At 45.6% G+C, this 20328-nt stretch overlaps 1 protein-coding gene across 1 annotated transcript; it reads right to left on the bottom strand.

Annotated features, from left to right (window-relative positions):
* Positions 1-206: 206 nt before the first annotated feature.
* Positions 207-20054, bottom strand: LOC119976262 (carboxypeptidase B-like). The gene is made up of 11 exons (XM_038816628.1): positions 19919-20054; positions 19740-19815; positions 19527-19651; positions 19322-19424; positions 14563-14664; positions 14285-14389; positions 14068-14178; positions 11007-11097; positions 9525-9727; positions 7621-7705; positions 207-1596 (listed from the first exon to the last, which is right to left on the bottom strand). The coding sequence occupies exons 1-11, from the start codon at positions 20044-20046 to the stop codon at positions 1409-1411; spliced, it is 1317 nt and encodes a 438-aa protein (XP_038672556.1). The 5' UTR covers positions 20047-20054; the 3' UTR covers positions 207-1408.
* Between the last annotated feature and the right edge of the window lie 274 nt (positions 20055-20328).

The raw sequence follows: 20328 nt of genomic DNA on the forward strand, positions 1-20328 counted from the left end.
CACAGGGAGAATGTGCAGACTCCGCACAGGCAGTGACCCAGCAGGGAATCGAATCTGGGACCCTGGCGCTGTGAAGCCACAGTGCCAATCACTTGTGCTACCGTGCTGCCCATGTTAGATTACTCTTTGGTAACATATCGTTGCTCTTTGCTTGTATATTTAGTATGGTCTGATGGCGTGATTCTGAAGAAACACCATTCTTTAACTTAAAGCAAAACAGATTTATTGAATAACGAATAATGATTAATATTGAGTTTGCACACTCTACAGAACTATAACTAGTAATCAAGTAATCGATATTAAAGTATTAACTAATTTAAACTACATGTGCTAACTATGCTGTGACCAACGATAACACTCTGCAGTCTAGTCACTCCTGGTTGGAAGAGACCCAAGATCCTTTGAGTTCTCATATTTATAGTGGGATCTAGTGCTGCCCCCTTCGTGGTTGCGTTCCACCAAGATGTAATCATTAACCCTTTGCATGTCTCTATATATACATATCACTCTATTTTCCTGCCTGCCTCAGCAGTGCCCACCACAGTAGTTTGACTGGCCCCTGGCTAGAGTTTTGCACCCATTAATGAAGCTGCTCACCTCTGGAACTATCCCCTTCCCGCCACACCCCAGCTCTCCTCAATTGGACGGACATTGTGACCCTGTGCTGCTAGCCAATACCATCAGGGTCACAAACCGCATTTGTACCCAACACCAGAAAAACTTCAATGTCGATACGATTCCGCCATAAGGTGGCATGGAGAGTGACATGTACATCAACATACTCCAATAAAGGCCGTAATGAAAACTTGTGAACTCCATTTACCGGATCTAAGCACTTCCACGCTGGTGAAACCTTGGGATTTTATGCATTCTACCCGCTTTTCCCGTATTGTATTACAAGGCTGACATAGGCATTAAACAATTTGCCCTTTTATCGTATCCATATTATTGACCCATATGGTGAAAGGGCAGATTTGAAGTGGAATTTCTCTACCCAGAAAATTATGGTCTGGAAGGGTATTGAAAGCAGATCCAGTTCAATATATACTTCTCAATGAAAACTTTACAGGGCTATTGGAGAAAGAGAATACAAATAGGACTAATTGGACAGATCTTTGCAAAAGCTTTTGCAGCCACAATGCGCCAATGGCTTCCTTCAGTATTTTATGATTTTATGTGTACCAAGGGCACTGTCGATTCAACCAGTCATTGTCTCGTATTCCAAGGCAAATATTATCCTATGTAGAATGTACCTTCAGATGCACTGAAGAGTGCTGGTGCATTGTACTTTGTATTAAAAAAACCTTGAACCCTTCCACCTGAAAGATTAAAGGAGATTTAAATTCTAAACCTTAAACTTGAAAGACAGCCAGCGGACATTTATCATTTCGTCCATTCGCCCACTGGTTTAATACAGATGGTTGAGAACATAAGAGGCGATATGGTTGACTGCCAACATTGTTTCTTCACACGTTGGTCTGATCTGAGACTCAGGTAGCAGAAAGCCATAGTTGCCAGTGTCACGCAGCTCAAAGGTGAACGCATACTTGATGCCAAGGTCATACACCCAGTCATCTGAACCACCAGAAGCAATATCTAGTGTAAAAGAATTTTAAAAATCAATTAGACCATTTTAGAGAATGTATCTTATAAAATGTACAAATATACAAGGCTGGGTTTTCCACCGCATTCCTGATAGAGATGCTTCCCTTTTGATTAAGTAAAGTTGCCATAGTCCTAGATGACCACTTTGAGGGGGAGAGCTGACTGGTGGTGATTTAACCCAAGGATCCTCACACTTCAGGAGACGGGCAAGGGAAGGCGGGTCCTTCATGAACAACATTCGGTACGGGAATTGAACCCACGCTTCCAGACAGTCCAGCCCTAATGTAGAACATAGAACTTAGAACATAGAACATACAGTGCAGAAGGAGGCCATTTGGCCCACCGAGTCTGCACCGACCCACTTAAGCCCTCACTTCCACCCTATCCCCATAACCCAATAACCCCTCCTCAACTTTTTTGGACATTAAGGGCAATTTAGTATGGCCAATCCACCTAACCTGCACGGATTTGGACTATGGGAGGAAACAGGAGCACCCGGAGGAAACCCACGCAGATACGGGGAGAACGTGCAGACTCCACACAAACAGTGACCCAGCGGGGAATCGAATCTGGGACCCTGGCGCTGTGAAGCCACAGTGCTAGCCACTTGTGCTACCGTGCTGTCCATCTGCCCCGTGCTGTATAATGTCAATGATTATAACATGGGTGGAACCTGCATTGATGAAACTGGCCAAGATCAGTTGCTATTCATTCATTTGGATCACCCTCAGAGTGTGCAATAAACACATGTAGACCATAGAATTTACAGTGCAGAAGGAGGCCATTCGGCCCATCGAGTCTGCACCGGCTCTTGGAAAGAGCACCCTACCCAAGCCCACACCTGCACCCTATACCCATAACCCAGTAACCCCTCCCAACACTAAGGGCAATTTTGGGCACTAAGGGCAATTTTAGCATGGCCAATCCACCTAACCTGCACATCTTTGGACTGTGGGAGGAAACCGGAGCACCCGGAGGAAACCCACGCACACACGGGGAGAACATGCAGACTCCGCACAGACAGTGACCCAAGCCGGGAATCGAACCTGGGACCCTGTAGCTGTGAAGCAATTGTGCTAACCACTATGCTACCGTGCTGCCCAATGTAGCCCAGTGAATGCTGTTGGACACTTTCTATCAGCACACAGATGATATTAAATAGATGATCATATTTCAGGTCCCCAGGATTATTTATATGTGGGTGCTGGGCTCCTGGATTGGGAGTCACACCAGTCTGGGGACGATGGTCAGCCTCGGGAGATATTAATCATAGAATCATAGAATTTACAGTGCAGAAGGAGGCCATTCGGCCCATCGAGTCTGCACCGGCTCTTGGAAAGAGCACCCTACCCAAGGTCAACACCTCCACCCTATCTCCATAACCCAGTAACCCCACCCAACACTAAGGGCAATTTTGGACACTAAGGGCAATTTATCATGGCCAATCCACCTAACCTGCACATCTTTGGACTGTGGGAGGAAACCGGAGCACCCGGAGGAAACCCACGCACACACGGGGAGGATGTGCAGACTCCTCACAGACAGTGACCCAAGCCGGAATCGAACCTGGGAACCCTGGAGCTGTGAAGCGATTGTGCTATCCACAATGCTACCGTGCTGCCGTGGGAGGAGCAAGCAGTAAGTGTAAAAGAAACAAAATATTTCAACGTAATGTTGGGCATTGCATTATGTAAATTTCAGCCTCATTGATTTATGCTGGTGTTTAAGCACTCTTCTCACACAATCTTTGCAAACCTCATCTCCGCATTCTGCTATCTCTTTCACTGTGTGTACTTATCTAACTTTTCCTTAAAACCATCCATGATATCTGTCTTAATTACTCCCTGTCATACCAATCATTACATTCTAATCACTGAAGAGGTTTCTCTTGAAATATCTTCATGTCCCAAGATCTGGTCCATAGGCATCTGATTGCTCACGTCTCCAGTGTTCGGGGAGACTTTTTTGTAATTCATCCCTGGGATCTGGGTGTCGCTGGCTGGGGCAGTATTCATTGCTCATCCCTAATTGCTCTTGAACTGAGTGTCTTGCTTGGCCATTTCAGAGGGCAGGTAAGTCAATTGCTGTGGGTCACATGTAGGCTAGACCAGGTAAAGATGACAGATTGCCTTCCCTCAGAGGCCATAAGTAAACCAGGTGGATTTCTACAACAATGAACGATGGTTTCATGGTCATCGTTAGACTTTTAAGTCCAGACATGCTTAAATTCAAATTTCACCATCTGAAATTCGGACCCTTATCCCCAGAGCCTTGAGATTACTAGTCCAGTGATAATACCATGACCCCACCGCAAAACAAGGATGAGAATAGTAAAATGAAGGTATCCAGTGCCCTAGGAGCCAATGTAGGTCCATGGACATAGCAGTGAAGCATGAACAGGATTTGGGAATAAATTGGGACATGACCATCAGAGATGTGGGTGACCTTAAATTTATAGCATTTGGGAGCTGGCAAACGAACCAGGTGAGCTCTTGAATAGTCGAGAGGAGATAAACTCTCAGTTAGGATGTGTAGGTGTCTTCAGTAGGTTGCAGAATTTCCTCCAGGTCATGAGCAGTTGGAGCTGCTCCTTTGATGTGCTTCGATTGAGTTGATTCCTTTGTGAACCAGTGAATTGAATCAGGTAATAAAAGCAAAACACTGCAGGTGCTGGAAATCGGAAATAAAAACAGAAAACGCTGGATGAACTCAGCAGATCTGTGGGAAGCAGAAGCGGACACGAGGAACACGGACTTTAGAGAGTGCACCATTCCAGCCTTGCCCTTTACCTTGCAGCAGCTCAGATACTGGCACCTCAAGTGCATCGCCCACATCGCATCGCCCACATCCAGCAAAACAGTTGCACAAACTGGGTGCAGTCAGAGCAGCTGTTGAGGGCTGTGATATTCCACGTCTCTGATCCCAGAGGATTTGGGGAGACAAAACAGATACTGAGCTGCAGGCAAATGACAAGCTCTGGGGCTCTCCGTCAGGCAGTAAACATTAGAGATGTCCAGCAGGAGATCTGAAGGATTTTCCACGGTTTGGCAGGGACAGGGAAGGAGTCTCTTCAGGCCTTGCATGCTGCTCTTTCCCTCTCTGTGGAATGCACGGCTCCTTCCATCCAGAGAATGGCAACTCGCCTGGAAAACTAGACACTGTAGCTCAGTCAAGGGTGCCTGGGTAAACATTCAAATTGGAAAGCACGTACTGTTAACTAACTTAGATGGTCATTACCAGTGCGACAGAAGGACAGAGCACCTGGAGTTGCGACCAGGTTCCAGTTCATCTACAGTGAGCAGAGAGTTCCAAAAAAACCTCACATTAGTGGACAAGCAGTAGCTCTCTGCATCGAGGGGCTCCTCGCCTTATACTTTTAAAGGTGACAGCAGATCTTCCACCCCTTGTTCCTCAAAGTGCCTCAGCGACAGAGGAGGTTCCTGTCACTGTGCAATTTCCCTCATGATACCTGGGTCCTCGCAGCTCCAGATGAGCAGAGGATGTCTACAATAGTCACCCAGGCCAATTAAACATCAGGGACAGCAGCCTGCCTCGAGCACAGCTGACAGCGACGATGGGACACCAACGTGCAGCAGTCAAAAAACAAACGTGAGAAAAACATTTTAGACACATTTTGATGTGGAAGCATGGTCCCAGGTTCGATTCCCAGTTTGGGTCACTGTCCGTGCGGAGTCTGCACGTTCTCCCTGTGTCTGTGTGGGTTTCCTTCGGGTGCTCCGGTTTCCTCCCACAAGTTCCGAAAGACGTGCTTGTTAGGTGAATTGGACATGCTGAATTCTCCCTCTGTGTACCCGAACAGGGGCCGGAATGTGGCGACTAGGGGCTTTTCACAGGAACTTCACTGCAGTGATAATGTAAACCTACTTGTGACAATACGGATTATTATTATGAATCTTGAGTGTAGTGTTGTTCAGCTGCTCTTGATTAAATTGTTTTTCACGAGATGTTTGTGTGATGCTTGTGAATGGGATAAGGCTGTTTTTCACTATAAGGCTGCAAAACAATTACATATCCATCTTGAGATTCAGGGGCCCTTGAGACAGATGTGTGCATAAAGAGACCAAAGAAGGTTAGTAAGGACATTCTCGTACGCTGGCCAAAGGTTGTAGGGCAGCTCCTTTGCAGTGTATTTAGAAGTCTGTGTCACACTATTAAAAGTGCTTCAGGATCAGAGCCTCCCTCATCTCTCGAACTCCACAAACTTGCTGCCCTTATTCTCCCACATCACGCTTCGCTCTTCAGAGTCCTCATCTCAGTCACTGGTAGATTCATCCTTCAATGTTTCCTGGTGACCCTCTACAAACTCACCTCCTAACAGAGCAAAATTATGCAGAGCAACAACAAAGATACTGTATCCATAGGATATTGCAATGCGCTCACAGATCGATCCAGGCTCAAAATAACCTCATCTTCAATAGACCTTTGGTCCACTCCATAGCTGTCTTTGTGGATATGTGGCTGGCATTAAAGCTCTCCTCTGCAGGGTTTCAAGGATGTCAGAAGCCACCTCTTCAAAGGATATCCATTGTCTCCTGCCAACCTGCCATCCAGATGTGCAGGTTTGGTAAATAGCCATGGGTGTGCAAGTAAATGTACTCATCATAGCAACTCCCAATATTTCACGCAAACATCTATGGAATGTGCTGCCTGTAATCACAGACTTTCTGAATGTTTTATGAGCAGAAGTCTTCACCTTTACAAAGACCGCTTGGCTGGTCTTTACGGCCACAGTGATGAATTAACTTCGGGTCTTTGGAAAGTTTGCAATGAGCCCAAATCCCCTCACTCGCTCTGCCTGACTCTCCTCGTCAGTTGTGAACCTCATGAATGCCTCTACCCTTCTGACTAAAATGGCCGTGACACCTATAACGCAGTGGTACATAGTGGATTACTATCCCCTGTAGACCCTTGGGTAGACCCTAAAGCATAGAAATTCAGGGTAGTAGTCACTTTCAAGGTGAGAGGCATTGGGTAACCCCTTAGGCAGTTTGATGGAATCTTCCCTACAATTTTGTCAAATATTGAAGTGACTACCACCTTTGAAAGACAAAGCCATTTCCTCCAGTGACCCTCTGTCATCTCCAAATAGTTACAAGCTGTTGAAATGCTGTGCTGTACCGGGTATTGGTGTCTTGTTGTCCTCATCCATATTCCCCTCATTGGCCTTCAGCCACTTCAGTGTTTCCCTAATGTATTTGATGCCAGACTTGTTGCTGCTGCCCCTGACCAGCTTCCCCCCTTCTCAAAGGAGAAATCTCCACCTGAGTAGATGACCCCCATGGCTCAATAAGGATTTCCGTGCAGCAGTCAAGCTGCACGGGACCTTCAAGCCCTGAACCCAAGGCAGTGCCACAGGATCATAGTTTCTCAACATAATAAGGAAAATATCCTACCATATGTGGCTGCAACATTGGCAGCAGCCTCCTTAGGTCTTGCTCTGCCATAGTGCTGTGGCTTTAATGCCACCCTTGCTCATGGAGGATTGGCCGAGCATGATTTACACTCACCCGCTTAGCCCATGTATTGGCTGTAAAAATGCACTGTCTGCGTGAGGTTCAATTTTATTTACTTTTAAATGATGTCGTTTGACCTTTTGACTTTTAAGCAAGGCCACCTTCTGTAATATCCAAAACAGACCTCGGAAAGCTCTCCCAACGCCATTACACATAATTTAACAGCGCATCAGAATGAACAGCCGCCCCCTCCCACACCACAGGATTCTGCCCCAGGACCCGGGAAGACAATAATGATGACTTGGCTGCATTATTTTCTATTGGCAATACAATTAATGAAGGAGATCAGTGTGTTAACTTGTGGCCATATTCTCTAGTTGGCTAAATGCGTAACTCAGTAACATAGAGCATTTTAACACAGCGCAGCATTATTATAGCATTAGTACCCAAATCGGGATTGGATGACTGACCGATGTCACAAAATGTACAACCGGGGAGCCGTGTCAATATTCACTCTAGGATCATTAAACAGGGTGCTTACACAATGAGTTTGCTCCAGGCCCAAACTCAAAGGGAGTTCCATAAAGACTTGTCAAAGCATCAACTGCATTCGAAGCTAGGTTATTCTGAAATAGAAACACCACATATCAAATCTGGTTGTTAAAGATAATAAATATGACAATGCAAGACATTGGGGACAATTCACTGGATTGCAATGCGCTTGGTTTTTCATCTCCATATGGTTTAAACATCAAGTGGTGCAATGACAGACATTAGGTGGAGAAGCCGACTGCCACCTCGTTGCCACACTGTGGGACAAAACCCACACCCTCTGGGGCAAATAGAGAAAGCTGGTTTGCAATGCAGAACATGGCCAGCAGCGCGGGTTCAATTCCCGTACCAGCTTACCCAAACAGGCGTCAGAATGTGGCGACTAGGGGCTTTTCACAATAACTTCATACTTGTGACAAGAACAGATTATTATTATTATATATGCTGCTCTGCTTCTCTACAATCAGGATATATTGGAATGTGTTTCTTGGCTAACTCATTGCTGATACATAGATACATTGCAGAGTAAATTTAATGCAGGTGAAGCATGAAACAATAGATTTTGGAAGGAAAAATTAGGAGAGCCCACGTAAATTATTTAGACGTGGATTTCAAGGGCATTCCCAGGAACAGAGATGGGTTTCTCAATACATACAGCACGGTAGCATTGTGGATCGCATAATTGCTTCACAGCTCCAGGGTCCTAGGTTCGATTCAGGCTTGGGTCGCTGTCTGTGCGGAGTCTGCACATCCTCCCCGTGTGTGCGTGGGTTTCCTCCAGGTGCTCTAGTTTCCTCCCACAGTCCAAAGATGTGCAGGTTAGGTGGATTGGCCATGACAAATTGCCCTTAGTGTCCAAAATTGCCCTTAGTGTCCCAAATTGCCCTTAGTGTTGGGTGGGGTTATTGGGTTATGGGGCTAGGGTGGAGGTGTTGGCCTTGGGTAGGGTGCTCTTTCCGAGAGCCGGTGCAGACTCGATGGGCCGAATGGCCTCCTTCTGCACTGTAAATTCTATGGTAATACCAACTTACATTTGGAGGGTGTAACTCTCCTCCTGTATCTCCAGCTATGATCACCTCACTCTTAATTAAATTGTGCAATGTTAAAAGGGACTGCAGGGAGACTTGGGGTGTATGTGTACAAATCGTTAAAGGTAGCAGGGCAGGTTGGGAAAGTGGGTCACATGGCACACATGATCCTGGGCTTTATTAATAGAGGTAGAGAATACAGAAGGAAGGCATTGGAGGGGATGCAAAAGAAACGTTACCGGAAATGTAACGGGCATGAGGAAATTCAGTTGGAGAAGATGTGATTAGTCTCCTTTGAGCAGAGCAGAGAAGGTTAGGAGAGATTGAATGGAGATGTTCAAAATTATGAGTGTCTTTGAGAAAGTAGCTAAAAAAGCAACTGTTCCCACTGGCAAGAGAGTCGTTAACAAGAGGTCACGGAACTAAGTTAATAGAAAGGGGAAGATGATGAGAGTTTTAATGCAGCGAGTTGCCATGATCTGGAATGCATCTAAAAAGCTTGTGGACTAAGAGAAACTTTAAAGGCAAATTGAATATGTGCTAGAAATTGGCAAATATGCGTGATTACGGGATAGAGCAGGGGAGCGAGTTTAATTTGTAGCTCTGACGGAGCGCAAACACAGGTACAATAGACTGAGTGACTTCATTCTGTGTAGAATGATCCTACGTCATGTATGAAAGTAGCATTTTCCAGATGGCATGCAATGGGCCATAATGAAGCAGTGACTACAACATGGAGAACGTTTTATCCCCAGTGTATCCTGTGCAAGCAGCAGGGAGCCAAGTCCCTTCGTATAATAAACAAGTAATTTACATAAATGCCCGTAATTAATTCAGAGTTCACTTCTGAGATGCGGTCACCTACCAGTTCCTCATGGTCAAATGCCAACGCGTAGGTGTAGGAGTATGGGAATAAGCACTTCTGCGAGTATGAATGGATGGTGAGATATGCCTTGATGGTTGAACTGTGGCTACGGATAAAACCTGCAATAGCCTTGACTTCCTTTTCAGATTCTACATGTGGTCCACAGTAAATTTCAGAACATGGGTCCCTTGAGGTTCCATCGGCTGCAGGTAAGGCAGGTGTTGAAAAGTTACAATTGTCACCTTCTCCTTTTTAACATTATACACCTCTACCATAAGCTGTGGATCAGAGAGAAAGAGCCAAATCCTCCACCCTTATCCCAGCCTCACAGCCCCCTATCCACCACACCCCCTTCCACACGTGATGTATGATAATGTCAGGCATAGAGGTGGGAAAATGAGTGCTTATCTCATGGGTACCCAGTCCACTCCCTTCCATCATACCCCTCTTCCTCTGTCTCCCAAGGCCCATCATATGAAGTGTGGGTCCAGAGCAGCATTGAGGGTGGCTCTAAATGTACAAGATGGAGGGAGAGGGCCCTGTGACACCCTCCTCACCCTCTTCGTATTTGAGATTTTTGCGGCATGAGATGTCCAGTACGGGTTAGACAACTGGAGACTTGGGATCAACTGTAGCCCAGCTTAATCCACCGAAAGGCTCCTCTGTCTGATGGCTGAAGCTTCTGTCTGAATGAATCTCCAGTGGACATGAAGCTAAAATCAAATTACCTCAGATGCTGGAATCTGAACAAAAACAGAAAATACTGGGCAATCTCAGCAGGTCTGACAGCGTCTGTGGAAAGGGGAGGGAGCTCACGTTTCAGGTCTGAATGACTCCAGATGACAAAGAGTCATTCAGACTCGAAACGTTAGCTCCCTTCTCCACAGACGCTGTCAGACCTGCAGAGATTGCCCAGTATTTTCTGTTCTTCCTCCAGTGGACATGGGTCTGTATCATCAACCTGCTCATAATGCAGCAGCAATTTGACAATGCCAAGGTTATATATGTTGGTTATTGTAGTTGTGTGCAGGGTCTCTTTAAGATCACAGTCACGTGACATGCGCGACTTCACTGGCTGCTTCACAGGCTTTTAGGGAGTCTAATGCCAAACGTTATTAGACCCCTGCAAGAGGCCACCCACCAGGCATTGGCAGCAGCCATGAGCTGGATGAATTTCCATTGGCTGGCAATTACTTACCCCCATGTGACGCAACCTCCAGGGAAAACACATCTCATACCTAATTTCCAAAGGGTTCAACTCAACTGCCCAAAGTCCAACTGGAGATTAAATTGGCAGTGCAGGTCCAATGGCCCCCTTTGTCTGCTGTAACAATTTTCAATGGGGCACTTGGCGCTGACATTGTGTGAGTGAAAAGCAATATTTAAAGAATTATATATCCTCAACGTCTAATTTCGCTAATCACAAATATATATTTAATTTAAAAACACACTGCCTCACATTGAGGAGTGGCAGTGACTTACCACCCCATTGGGCATTGAAGTTTCTGTTCGGATCAGTGCCCACACAAGCAGAGCCAGGATTCCTGGATCGTGTCTTCCTCCAAAGTCGATCCTGTGGTTAGGCATTATGGTCAAGCACAAAAGCAAAAGGAAAATGTAGTAAAACATGGAAATGTAGGCCACCAGTAAAACTTGTCCAAACTGGTCTTGTATGCCTTAAAATAGAACTCGAGTACATCTTAAAATAGAACTCTAGGGGTACTGATGCCAGTCTTACTGTTTTTTGCTGGGATTTGAAGATTTGGAACTTTTTTTTAACCTTCTGATGGATAATATCTTCATCCTCATTGTGTTAGATGAATACATCATTTTCCATTTTACTCCAATGCAGTATTTAGAATTGGAGAGCGCAGTAAATATCACCCTGTTTTCTTTGCACGTTACTTGGCACCATGATGTGCGATAAACCCTGAAATTTCCTCCCTAACTCCATCCGCCTCTCCAACTCATTTTCCTTCTTTAAGCTGTTCCTCGGAACCTACCTCTTTGACCAAGCTTTAGGTCACTTGTCCTGATAGCTTCTGATGGGGCTCTGTGTCAAATCCTGTCTGGTAAAACTCCTGTGAAGTACCTTGAGAACTTGCACATTCCCAAATATTGGCCAGTTGTGGTTGCGTGGGAGAAGGAAATTACAGTGGTACTGGGAGAGAAAAGGGGAGTCGGACGAATTAGATAGCTTCATCAAGGAACCAGGACAGGCATGGAGGACTGGATGGCCTCGTTCTGTTATGTATCTATTACAATGATAGTAAGAGTATTGAAAACAGTCATTGAAGATTTTGTGACCACCAACACTTTAGTAATATAAGTAATTAAGGACTCGGGAATATTTTTTGGGTGTAAGTGGGTGGGATGAGTGACAGGGAGGATATGGGGTCAGAAGTTCGCCTCAGAGTTCAATAGAATACCAAAGGTTATGAGCAGTCATATTCGTCTTCAAACAGAGAGGGAAATGGAGTCATTGGCTTTCTGTCATCAGATGTTTTTTCAGGTGATGCCACTGAGCGTTAGCAGGTAGATGATAATTTGGGCACAGCCCAAATGTCAGGAAAGAGAGATAGTTTGAGGTAACCTATATTTGTATTTGTGAATACGAGAAACAAGGTTTTGCTTCAAGTAAGTTTAACTTTGTGCTTCTGTATAAGAAAGGGTTAAAACATTAGTGAGCTTCATGTTAACCAAAGGTGCCTGCATGCCTGTGGATTTTAGTCATTTTAAACTGTGCCTGAATTGTAATTAAAGGTTTTACAATGTGAAAACAAATGGGATTTAAAGAAAGTTTGAGCTGTTTCTTCACAACCAGGGGCCACACCATACACTTAAACACTTGTGGTTCAGTTGAAAACAGGTACCTCAGATAAAAGCAGCTTTCACAGAAACGGTCAGCAGAGAGACAGGGCAATGGAGTAAGGGGCAGAAAGTAAGTCTCAGAAGTTAAAGAACAGATAGTTCTAAAACCAGGGAATGAAAGAAGTCCCAGGATAACTGAAGTCAAAGGTGATGATAACTGGAATCGGAACAAGGTACTGTTGATAGAGGATCTGGATCGGCACAGGCTTGCAGGGCCGAAGGGCTTGTTCCTGTGCTGTAATTTTTCTTTCTTCTTCTTTGTTTTTTGAAGGAGCAGAGAGAGGCTCCCAGTTAAAGGGAGAGTTGAAAGGTGCAGACCTGGGGAAGAGAGCTAACAGGAAGCCAGACTTTTGAAGTAATCCTAAGGTTGGTAACACCTTAATACACCCTGTGAAGCAGTGGTGTTCTGTTGGCATGGCTGCATACCTGAGAGATTGCCTTGGAATTCCAAGGCAGAGGAATACTGAATGGAGAGATTGAAATCCTGGAAGTTGATTCTTGGTAAAGGCACCCAAGAGAAAGCCTTGTTTGGGAGAAAATTCCAAGAAGTGTTTCTTCAAGAATAAAGTTTGGAAACCCTTGTGTGGAAGTCAGAGTTCCAGTGAGCCCAGTTGGCTCTTTAAAATGACAAACATCTGAGGGATTTGATGAGAAATCCACAGAGGTTCTATTGAGTGGCATCTGCCACTTGGTGTGTCTGACCACAGCTGACCTGTTGATTTATATGGACTGTGTACTTACCGAGACCATTATAGCACAAGATACACTTTGCAATTTGTGTTATCCTTAAAATTACATCTGTGAATATATAGGTGGGGTGAAGGAGTATGGTAATATAGTCAGACTTTTTATGCTTAAAAAATGTTTTATTCTTTTGTTAAAATTTAATTAGCGGTTTTGTGGCTCCGTTCATCCATGTCTCTAGTAGTGACATCAACGGGATTGTACCCAAGGAGAAATCCTGGCTGGACTTCATGACCAATGCCATGACTGCAGGAAAAGAGGCCATTGCAAGCGTCTCTCTAAGCTTTGACTGGATATATAAGAATGGAACAAGGAAATTGCAATCCAATGCAGTTAGAACTGTTGTAATATGCCATTAAGGGATAGCAGCACATCACAAGAAAGGAGGTGTGTCATACGAAGCAATTTTAGTTTAGCTTTTGCTTCAAGTAGAACACACAGCTGCTATAGTCTTCAGGCTTTCTGTCCATGGATATCTATTTGTTCACATGTGCCGAGACTTAATAACTGGGCAGCACGGTAGCATGGTGGTTAGCACAATTGCTTCACAGCCCCAGGGTCCCAGCTTGGGTCACTGTCTGTGCGGAGTCTGCACGTTCTCTCCGTGTGTGCGTGGGTTTCCTCCGGGTGCTCCGGTTTCCTCCCACAGTCCAAAGATGTGCAGGTTAGGTGGATTGGCCATGCTAAATTGCCCTTAGTGTTCAAAATTGCCCTTAGTGTTGGGTGGGGTTACTGGGTTATGAGGATAGGGTGGAGGTGTTGACCTTGGGTAGGGTGCTCTTTCCAAGAGCCAGTGCAGACTCGATGGGCCGAATGGCCTCCTTCTGCACTGTAAATTCTATGACTATATGATTGGTGCCCGTATATCAGAATTACACATGCAACAGAAACTAATACCTTCAAATTATTTTGCCCATTTGATTCTTACCTTTGTCCAAGAATAGGTATAACCATCTACATTTATTACAGGAACAACCAGAAAATCCAACTCATTGACAAGCGTGTCCAGGGTAGATCTTGTTCCAAAATTTCTAACGGCCTGTGGAATGTATAAGCCATTTTCATTCAATGTCCCTGGAGCATGATTCGCAATATCAATTCAACAAAATTCCTGAAAGTGCTATGGATGTGTTTGCGTCACTGACCTCTTTCACGAACCACTGGCAAAATGCTGGGGAAATCCATTCCCTGGCATGGATTCCACAGTCCAAGAAGATGGCAGGTTTCAAAGAACCTGTTCTGTTGCCAACCTGTAACAAGAGATTGGCGCACTCACAATATCTTTCCCTAAGGCTGCTTTATCAGTGCAAGCACAGACGTTATCACACCTTCACAAAGGGTAGGTCCCCTGTCGTATCTGCAGCGTGCGGGGGAGATCTGAAACTGTCACGGCAAAAATAGAGTATGAAACATGTGATCTTACCCGGAGGAGATAGATCGGTCGTTCCTCATAGCTCCGTCCAATTTCAACTCGAGAAATTAGGTTTGGGTTTTCATCAGCGATGGCAGCAGTCCAAGATTCAATCTGCAATCGATTATCGCACCTTAACAGACACTGAAAATATTTTCTCATACTTTGCATGCATATCTTTTTGCCAGTAGAATGAAAATATGTGAATACATCTTATCCAGAATGCCCATTCCTCCCGTGCTCATTCATGTATGTCTTACCCCCTTTTGTACAGGGCACAAAGAATCCACACCGAGCTGGTCAAAAGCAAAAAATTACTTTATTTTATACTTAGTATTTAAAACAACTCCAGTAGTTCTGTACCGGATCTTCTCTAGTCGGTGCCTTACTGCCCGCCTCTATTTATACAAAGTGAACATTGTTAATGGTCCCCCGCCCCATTTATCGAAGGGCGCTCGTATTCTGCAAGCTCCACGGGGTAGTAAAGCATCCCTACCCCTTGAGACCCATGCGAGTTATAACACCTCCATTACCCAACTCTGCAATCTCCTCCAATCACAAATCCTCCTTTTGCATTTTCAAGGAATTGCACAGGATATGCAGTACTGAAACAGGCCATTCAACTCAAAACAGTCAATGCCAGTGTATATGCTGAACTTGAACCTCCCCTCCATCTTTCTCGATGTGCTCCCATTGTAACTCTCCTTTTTTCATCTTCCTGACATGCTCGTCTAGTTTTCTGTGAAATGCGTCCATACTTTTGGTTTCAACCATTCCCTGTGGAAATGAGTTCCATTCTCACCATGCTTTGGGTAAAGGAGTTTCTTCCAAATTTTTTATTGGATTTTGTGGTGACCCTGGGGGCCTCTCGATATGCTCAACCCCACAAATGGAAAACATCACCCTGTATCCACTCGACCAGAACCTTTTCTAATCTGTTAGGTCACTCTTCACCTTTCTTTTTTCAGGGAAAAGCGAGCCAGCCTGTCAATCCATTCCTGATGTGTACAACCATTGCATTTCTGGTATCACCCTAGTAAATCTTCTCTGCAGTGTTTCTATATCCATTTTATAATATGGCAAGAAGAACTATCTGCAGTACAGTAACTGTGTTCTAGAGACTGGATAATTCCCCTACTTTGAATGTTCATCCCTCACTCAAAAGCCCAGTGCAAAGCAGGCTATTTTTATGGCCTCGCTTGTGACACAACTGTTAGTTTTGATGTATCTGTAATCCACAATCCTTTTGTTCCTCTACATCCCTGAGGTTTGTTCCTTCCAAATAATAAGGGATCTTCCTATTCTTCGCACCAAAATGCTACCTCATTTGAACTCCATTTGCCAATTATGTGCCCATTCTGTAGGTTTAAAAATATCCTCCTGAAATTTGGGACAGTCCTCCTCAATAATGATTATTCCACCATTTTAGTGTCGTCTGCAAATTTAGAATTTTAGTTTCGGATTCCAAAGTCCAAACCATTAATGTGAATTCCTCCCATTCCTTCTCCCACTCATTGTTGGCGGGACTTTCGGTCAACTCTGCAATGCATTCTCTAAACCTCTCTCACCTCATTAAAATCTTTCGCAAATTGTCTTTGTGACCAAGCCTTCAGCCACAACCTCCAATCTCTCCCTCCTGATTTAGCTCAGTTTATCCGTACTGATTTGTGACACACAATGGAAGGGTCTTTATCAGACGTGGCACCATTGGTAGCACTGTCATGTACTCTGGATGGAGGACAGCAGGGTAGCATGGTGGTTAGCATAAATGCTTCACAGCTCCAGGGTCCCAGGTTCAGTTCCTGGCTGGGTCACTGTCTGTGCGGAGTCTGCACGTTCTCCCCGTGTCTGTGTGGGTTTCCTCCGGGTGCTCCGGTTTCCTCCCACAGTCCAAAGATGTGCGGGTTAGGTGGATTGGCCATGCTAAATTGCCCGTAGTGTCCTAATAAAAGTAAGGTAAGGGGGGGGTTGTTGGGTTACGGGTATAGGGTGGATACGTGGGTTTGAGTAGGGTGATCATGGCTCGGCACAACATTGAGGGCCGAAGGGCCTGTTCTGTGCTGTACTGTTCTATGTTCTATGTTCTAAGAGTGGCTTGGTAGCATCATAATAAACCAAGCTGACCTGGTCCTATAGGAAAAACATACTTTTTTAAAATTACTTTATCAGAGTTACAAAGCCAGAGCTCAGAATGTGGACAGGGGCAAAACCCCTAATCCAGCTCCTTGTCTGCTCCAAAAACCAATTCAAATTGAATCCAATTCATGGTCCCCACAAGAGAGACATACCAGATCCAACCATTACACCTGACCTCACGCTCAACTTAGCCAAAAGGCCGAGAAGCGATAGGAAAAACATACTTGACCTCATCATAGAATTTACAGTGCAGAAGGAGGCCATTCAGCCATCGAGTCTGCACCGGCCCTTAGAAAGAGCACCTTCTTATGCCCATGCCTCCATCCTATCCCCATAACCCAGTAACCCCACCTAACCTTTTGGACACTAAGGGGCAATTTAGTATGGCCAATCCACCTAAACTGTACATCTTTGGACTGTGAAAGGAAACTGGAGCACCCAGAGGAAACCCACGCAGACACAGGGAGAATGTGCAAATTCCACACACCCTCACCAACCTGCCTGCTGCAGATCTATCTGTCCATGCCAGTATTAGTACGAGTGAACACCGCAGAGTCCTTGTGGAGACAAAGTCCGGTATTCACATTAAGGATGCCCTCCATCGTGTTGTGTGACATTACCACCGTGCTAAATGGGATAGACATCAATCAGATTTAGTAACTCAAGACTGGGCATCCATGAGGCACTTTGGGCCATCAGCAGCAGCAGAATTCTACTCAACCACAATCTGTAACCTCATGGCCCTCCCTCACTCCATAATCCCCTGGATTACCTGGGTCACCCCCCCCCCCCCCCCCCCATATCCCCAACTATGGGGGTGATCCACCCCCTCCCAGGAATCCCTGTAATACGGAGACCCCCACAGGGACCCATGTAATAGAGGGAATGTCACAGGGATCCCAGTACTAGAGGGACCCCCTACAGGGACCCCTGTAATAAGGAGACCCCCATAGGGACCCTTAAAGTGGGGAGACCCTCCCCTCACAGGGAACCCTGTAATAGGGGACCCTCCAGGTGCCCTCTGGCCAAAGGAACCCCCCCTCCCCACAGACTCCTGTAACTGGGGGACCCCTACAGGGACATCCTGCCTAAAGGGAGCCTTCAACAGACTCCCAACCCTACACACAGAAAAGAGACCCTGGTCTGGAAGTTAAACAGCAGTGCTGACAGGGGCATTGAGAAGATTAACATCTGTATCTCTTCCCTTGAAGCTCCACATGTCCATTCCTGGAAGGAAAACAGCTGTGAACTGTGTCTGGTTCCCACAGATCCATTAGCTGAAAGCCATTCATAGCTTTTTAGCAGTGGTCTGTGATTGACAACTTCTATAAACCATCTGCAGCTTTGATTCCTTAATCCCCTTTCATGGTTCAGCGGCCTAAATGGTGAAACCCCAATATTGACAAACATTGACCACACCAAAGAGAGATAAGTGCATTCTAAGCACTGAGTGCATTCCGATCACTTAAGTGTGTGATTATACCGTACTTACCTCTCTTTGGTGCGGTCAATGGAGCTTCAAGAGAAGTGTTACTACTGTAATTCTTCTCACTACCCTGTTTGGACTGCCCTCCAGCTTCCAGGCAGGAGCCCCTTTTCTGGGGTGGGGTCTGTGTGAGGGTTCCCGAGGGCGTCTACCTATTACAGGGGGTCCTGTGGATGGCATCCCTGTTACAAGGGTCACTGGGGCGAATTTCCTTATTACAGGGGTCTGGGAGGGTCTCTCTATTATCGGGATCGCTGTGGGGATAGTCCTCGTTTGGGCTCAGATGATCTCGACCATAACTCCTTGGGAGGAGTTACCCCTTTGGCCCACCGCGAGGTCCAGCACTCCAGGGCCATGTTGGTAGAAATATTTCAGAGAGAGAGTGATCCGTGCCTAGGTGATTCCAGGCCGCGGGGACTGGAGAATCATGGAGGGACGGATCATCGGGTGATGGGCCCACTAAATGGATGCAAATGGCTCATTAAGGCCCATTCGTTTACATGCTCTGGCTGACGTGCGGTCATGTACCTCATTCACGCCACCAGCGGGGTCGGTGTTTTGCCCCGACTTGCGATTCTCTATCCTATCGGGGAATGCGATCCGGCCGACCCAGGACGGAGAATCCCGCCCTAAATCTCCAATAGCGCTGTGTGCTATACTGTAACTTTTGAGTTCCTCACTTCCTCTGCTCGGCTTAAAGGTAAACGGCTATTAAACATCCATGGATCAAAAATGATCACCACAAAGTAAAAGAATTTGGAAATAAGGGAATCAATTGGAACAGCCCTGACAACTACATGCATTCAAGTCCAATTTATATATCTGGATCAATTTTCCTGGACTCATCCAACAGCAAACATTGTTATTGTGATATTAGGCATGAACTGAAAGTTAAGAATGAATGTTGCATTAGCAGAGTACAGTGCTACCTACTAACATCCATTTTGCTCTACTGTTGGGCAAAAGGAGACTGTCTATGAAAACAAACAGGTAGCTTTGCACTAAGCCTGGAACAAAGGCAGGTAAACAATGTGACGATACAGATCTAATTGGTTGACAAAACCATCTCGAGAGGCCTGAACGTCCTAAACCTGGCAAACATCTAACCGAGCACTTTTTAAAAAAAATTACAAACACTTTGGTGTTTACCTGATCCCAGTTATGATAACTTTCATAACTGTAGTCGAGTGATCGAGATGTCTTGCGATCAAACTGGTTCTCAATCAAGGTCTGCAGGTTGTCAATTAATACCCTGGAAAAGATACAATGTTACTCTCTCTCTCTCTCTGAATTAAAAGGTGTACTTGTGTGATTATAATGTTCAGCGAAAGGCAACACAGGATCTGAAACTAACTCATATTTCAATCCAATCTTCTCCAGTCCAGCCTGAAGATCTGAGACCCGATCAGCATCCACTCTGAAATCCACACTCCTGTTCGTGCTCACCAACTCAACCGAATGTGGCTGCCAAAAATCAACCTGTGCGCACATCAATAACACTATTAATGTTTTCATTCCGTCAAACTTAATTACACATTGGCTAGTGAAATAACAACGTGAAACATACCTTCGCAGAACGAGCCACATTCTTTATAAACTGCAGGTGCTCTTCACTTTCCAGTCGGAGACGCAAAACTTTGTCCCTTTCAACAAAACAGAAATTAAATGTCAGATTTAGTTCGCAAAATGGATTTCATCCCCCCCCCCCCGCCTCTTCAGTCCCGACTCATCCAGAGAAACCCTCACCCGTGATATCGCCCCCCAGCACCTGAGACCACAAGAGCTGCAACAAAACCCAGGAGAAATAATCTTTCCATGCTTTTCCTGGGAGCGTCGGAGTCCCTTTGAAGGATGTGGAACATTTTTATACCCATACAGTGTGGAGACCCAGTATCTGCCTGCTGTCTGCGCTGCAGCACATCACACGTTGTTCCTTGTTCAAGCCTGGAATTTGCATACTCATGTATTTGGCAAACGTTGCCCTGTTTACCCTGGTACCGCTGTGGACGACCTTGAATCTCTTGTGTGTTCACCGCACTGTGGGCGCGATTCTCCGATGTCACGCCGGTTCGGAGAATAGCGGGCCGCGCCGTTTTTTCCCGCGACGCCGGTCCGACGCGCTCCCGCTATTCTCCCAACCGGCCAAATGTCTGTAA

This window comes from Scyliorhinus canicula, chromosome 13, assembly GCF_902713615.1.
Source record: "Scyliorhinus canicula chromosome 13, sScyCan1.1, whole genome shotgun sequence".
NCBI lineage: Eukaryota > Metazoa > Chordata > Chondrichthyes > Carcharhiniformes > Scyliorhinidae > Scyliorhinus > Scyliorhinus canicula.

Bases quoted from the DNA above. Each gene is read 5' to 3' on its own strand.
- LOC119976262 (XM_038816628.1), bottom strand. From the start codon at position 20,046: ATGGGTATAAAAATGTTCCACATCCTTCAAAGGGACTCCGACGCTCCC. The intron at 14,390-14,562 runs GTAAGATCACAT...CTCTTGTTACAG, and splicing joins GACCGATCTATCTCCTCCGG to GTTGGCAACAGAACAGGTTC. The intron at 11,098-14,067 runs GTAAGAATCAAA...GCCTAACCACAG, and splicing joins ATACCTATTCTTGGACAAAG to GATCGACTTTGGAGGAAGAC.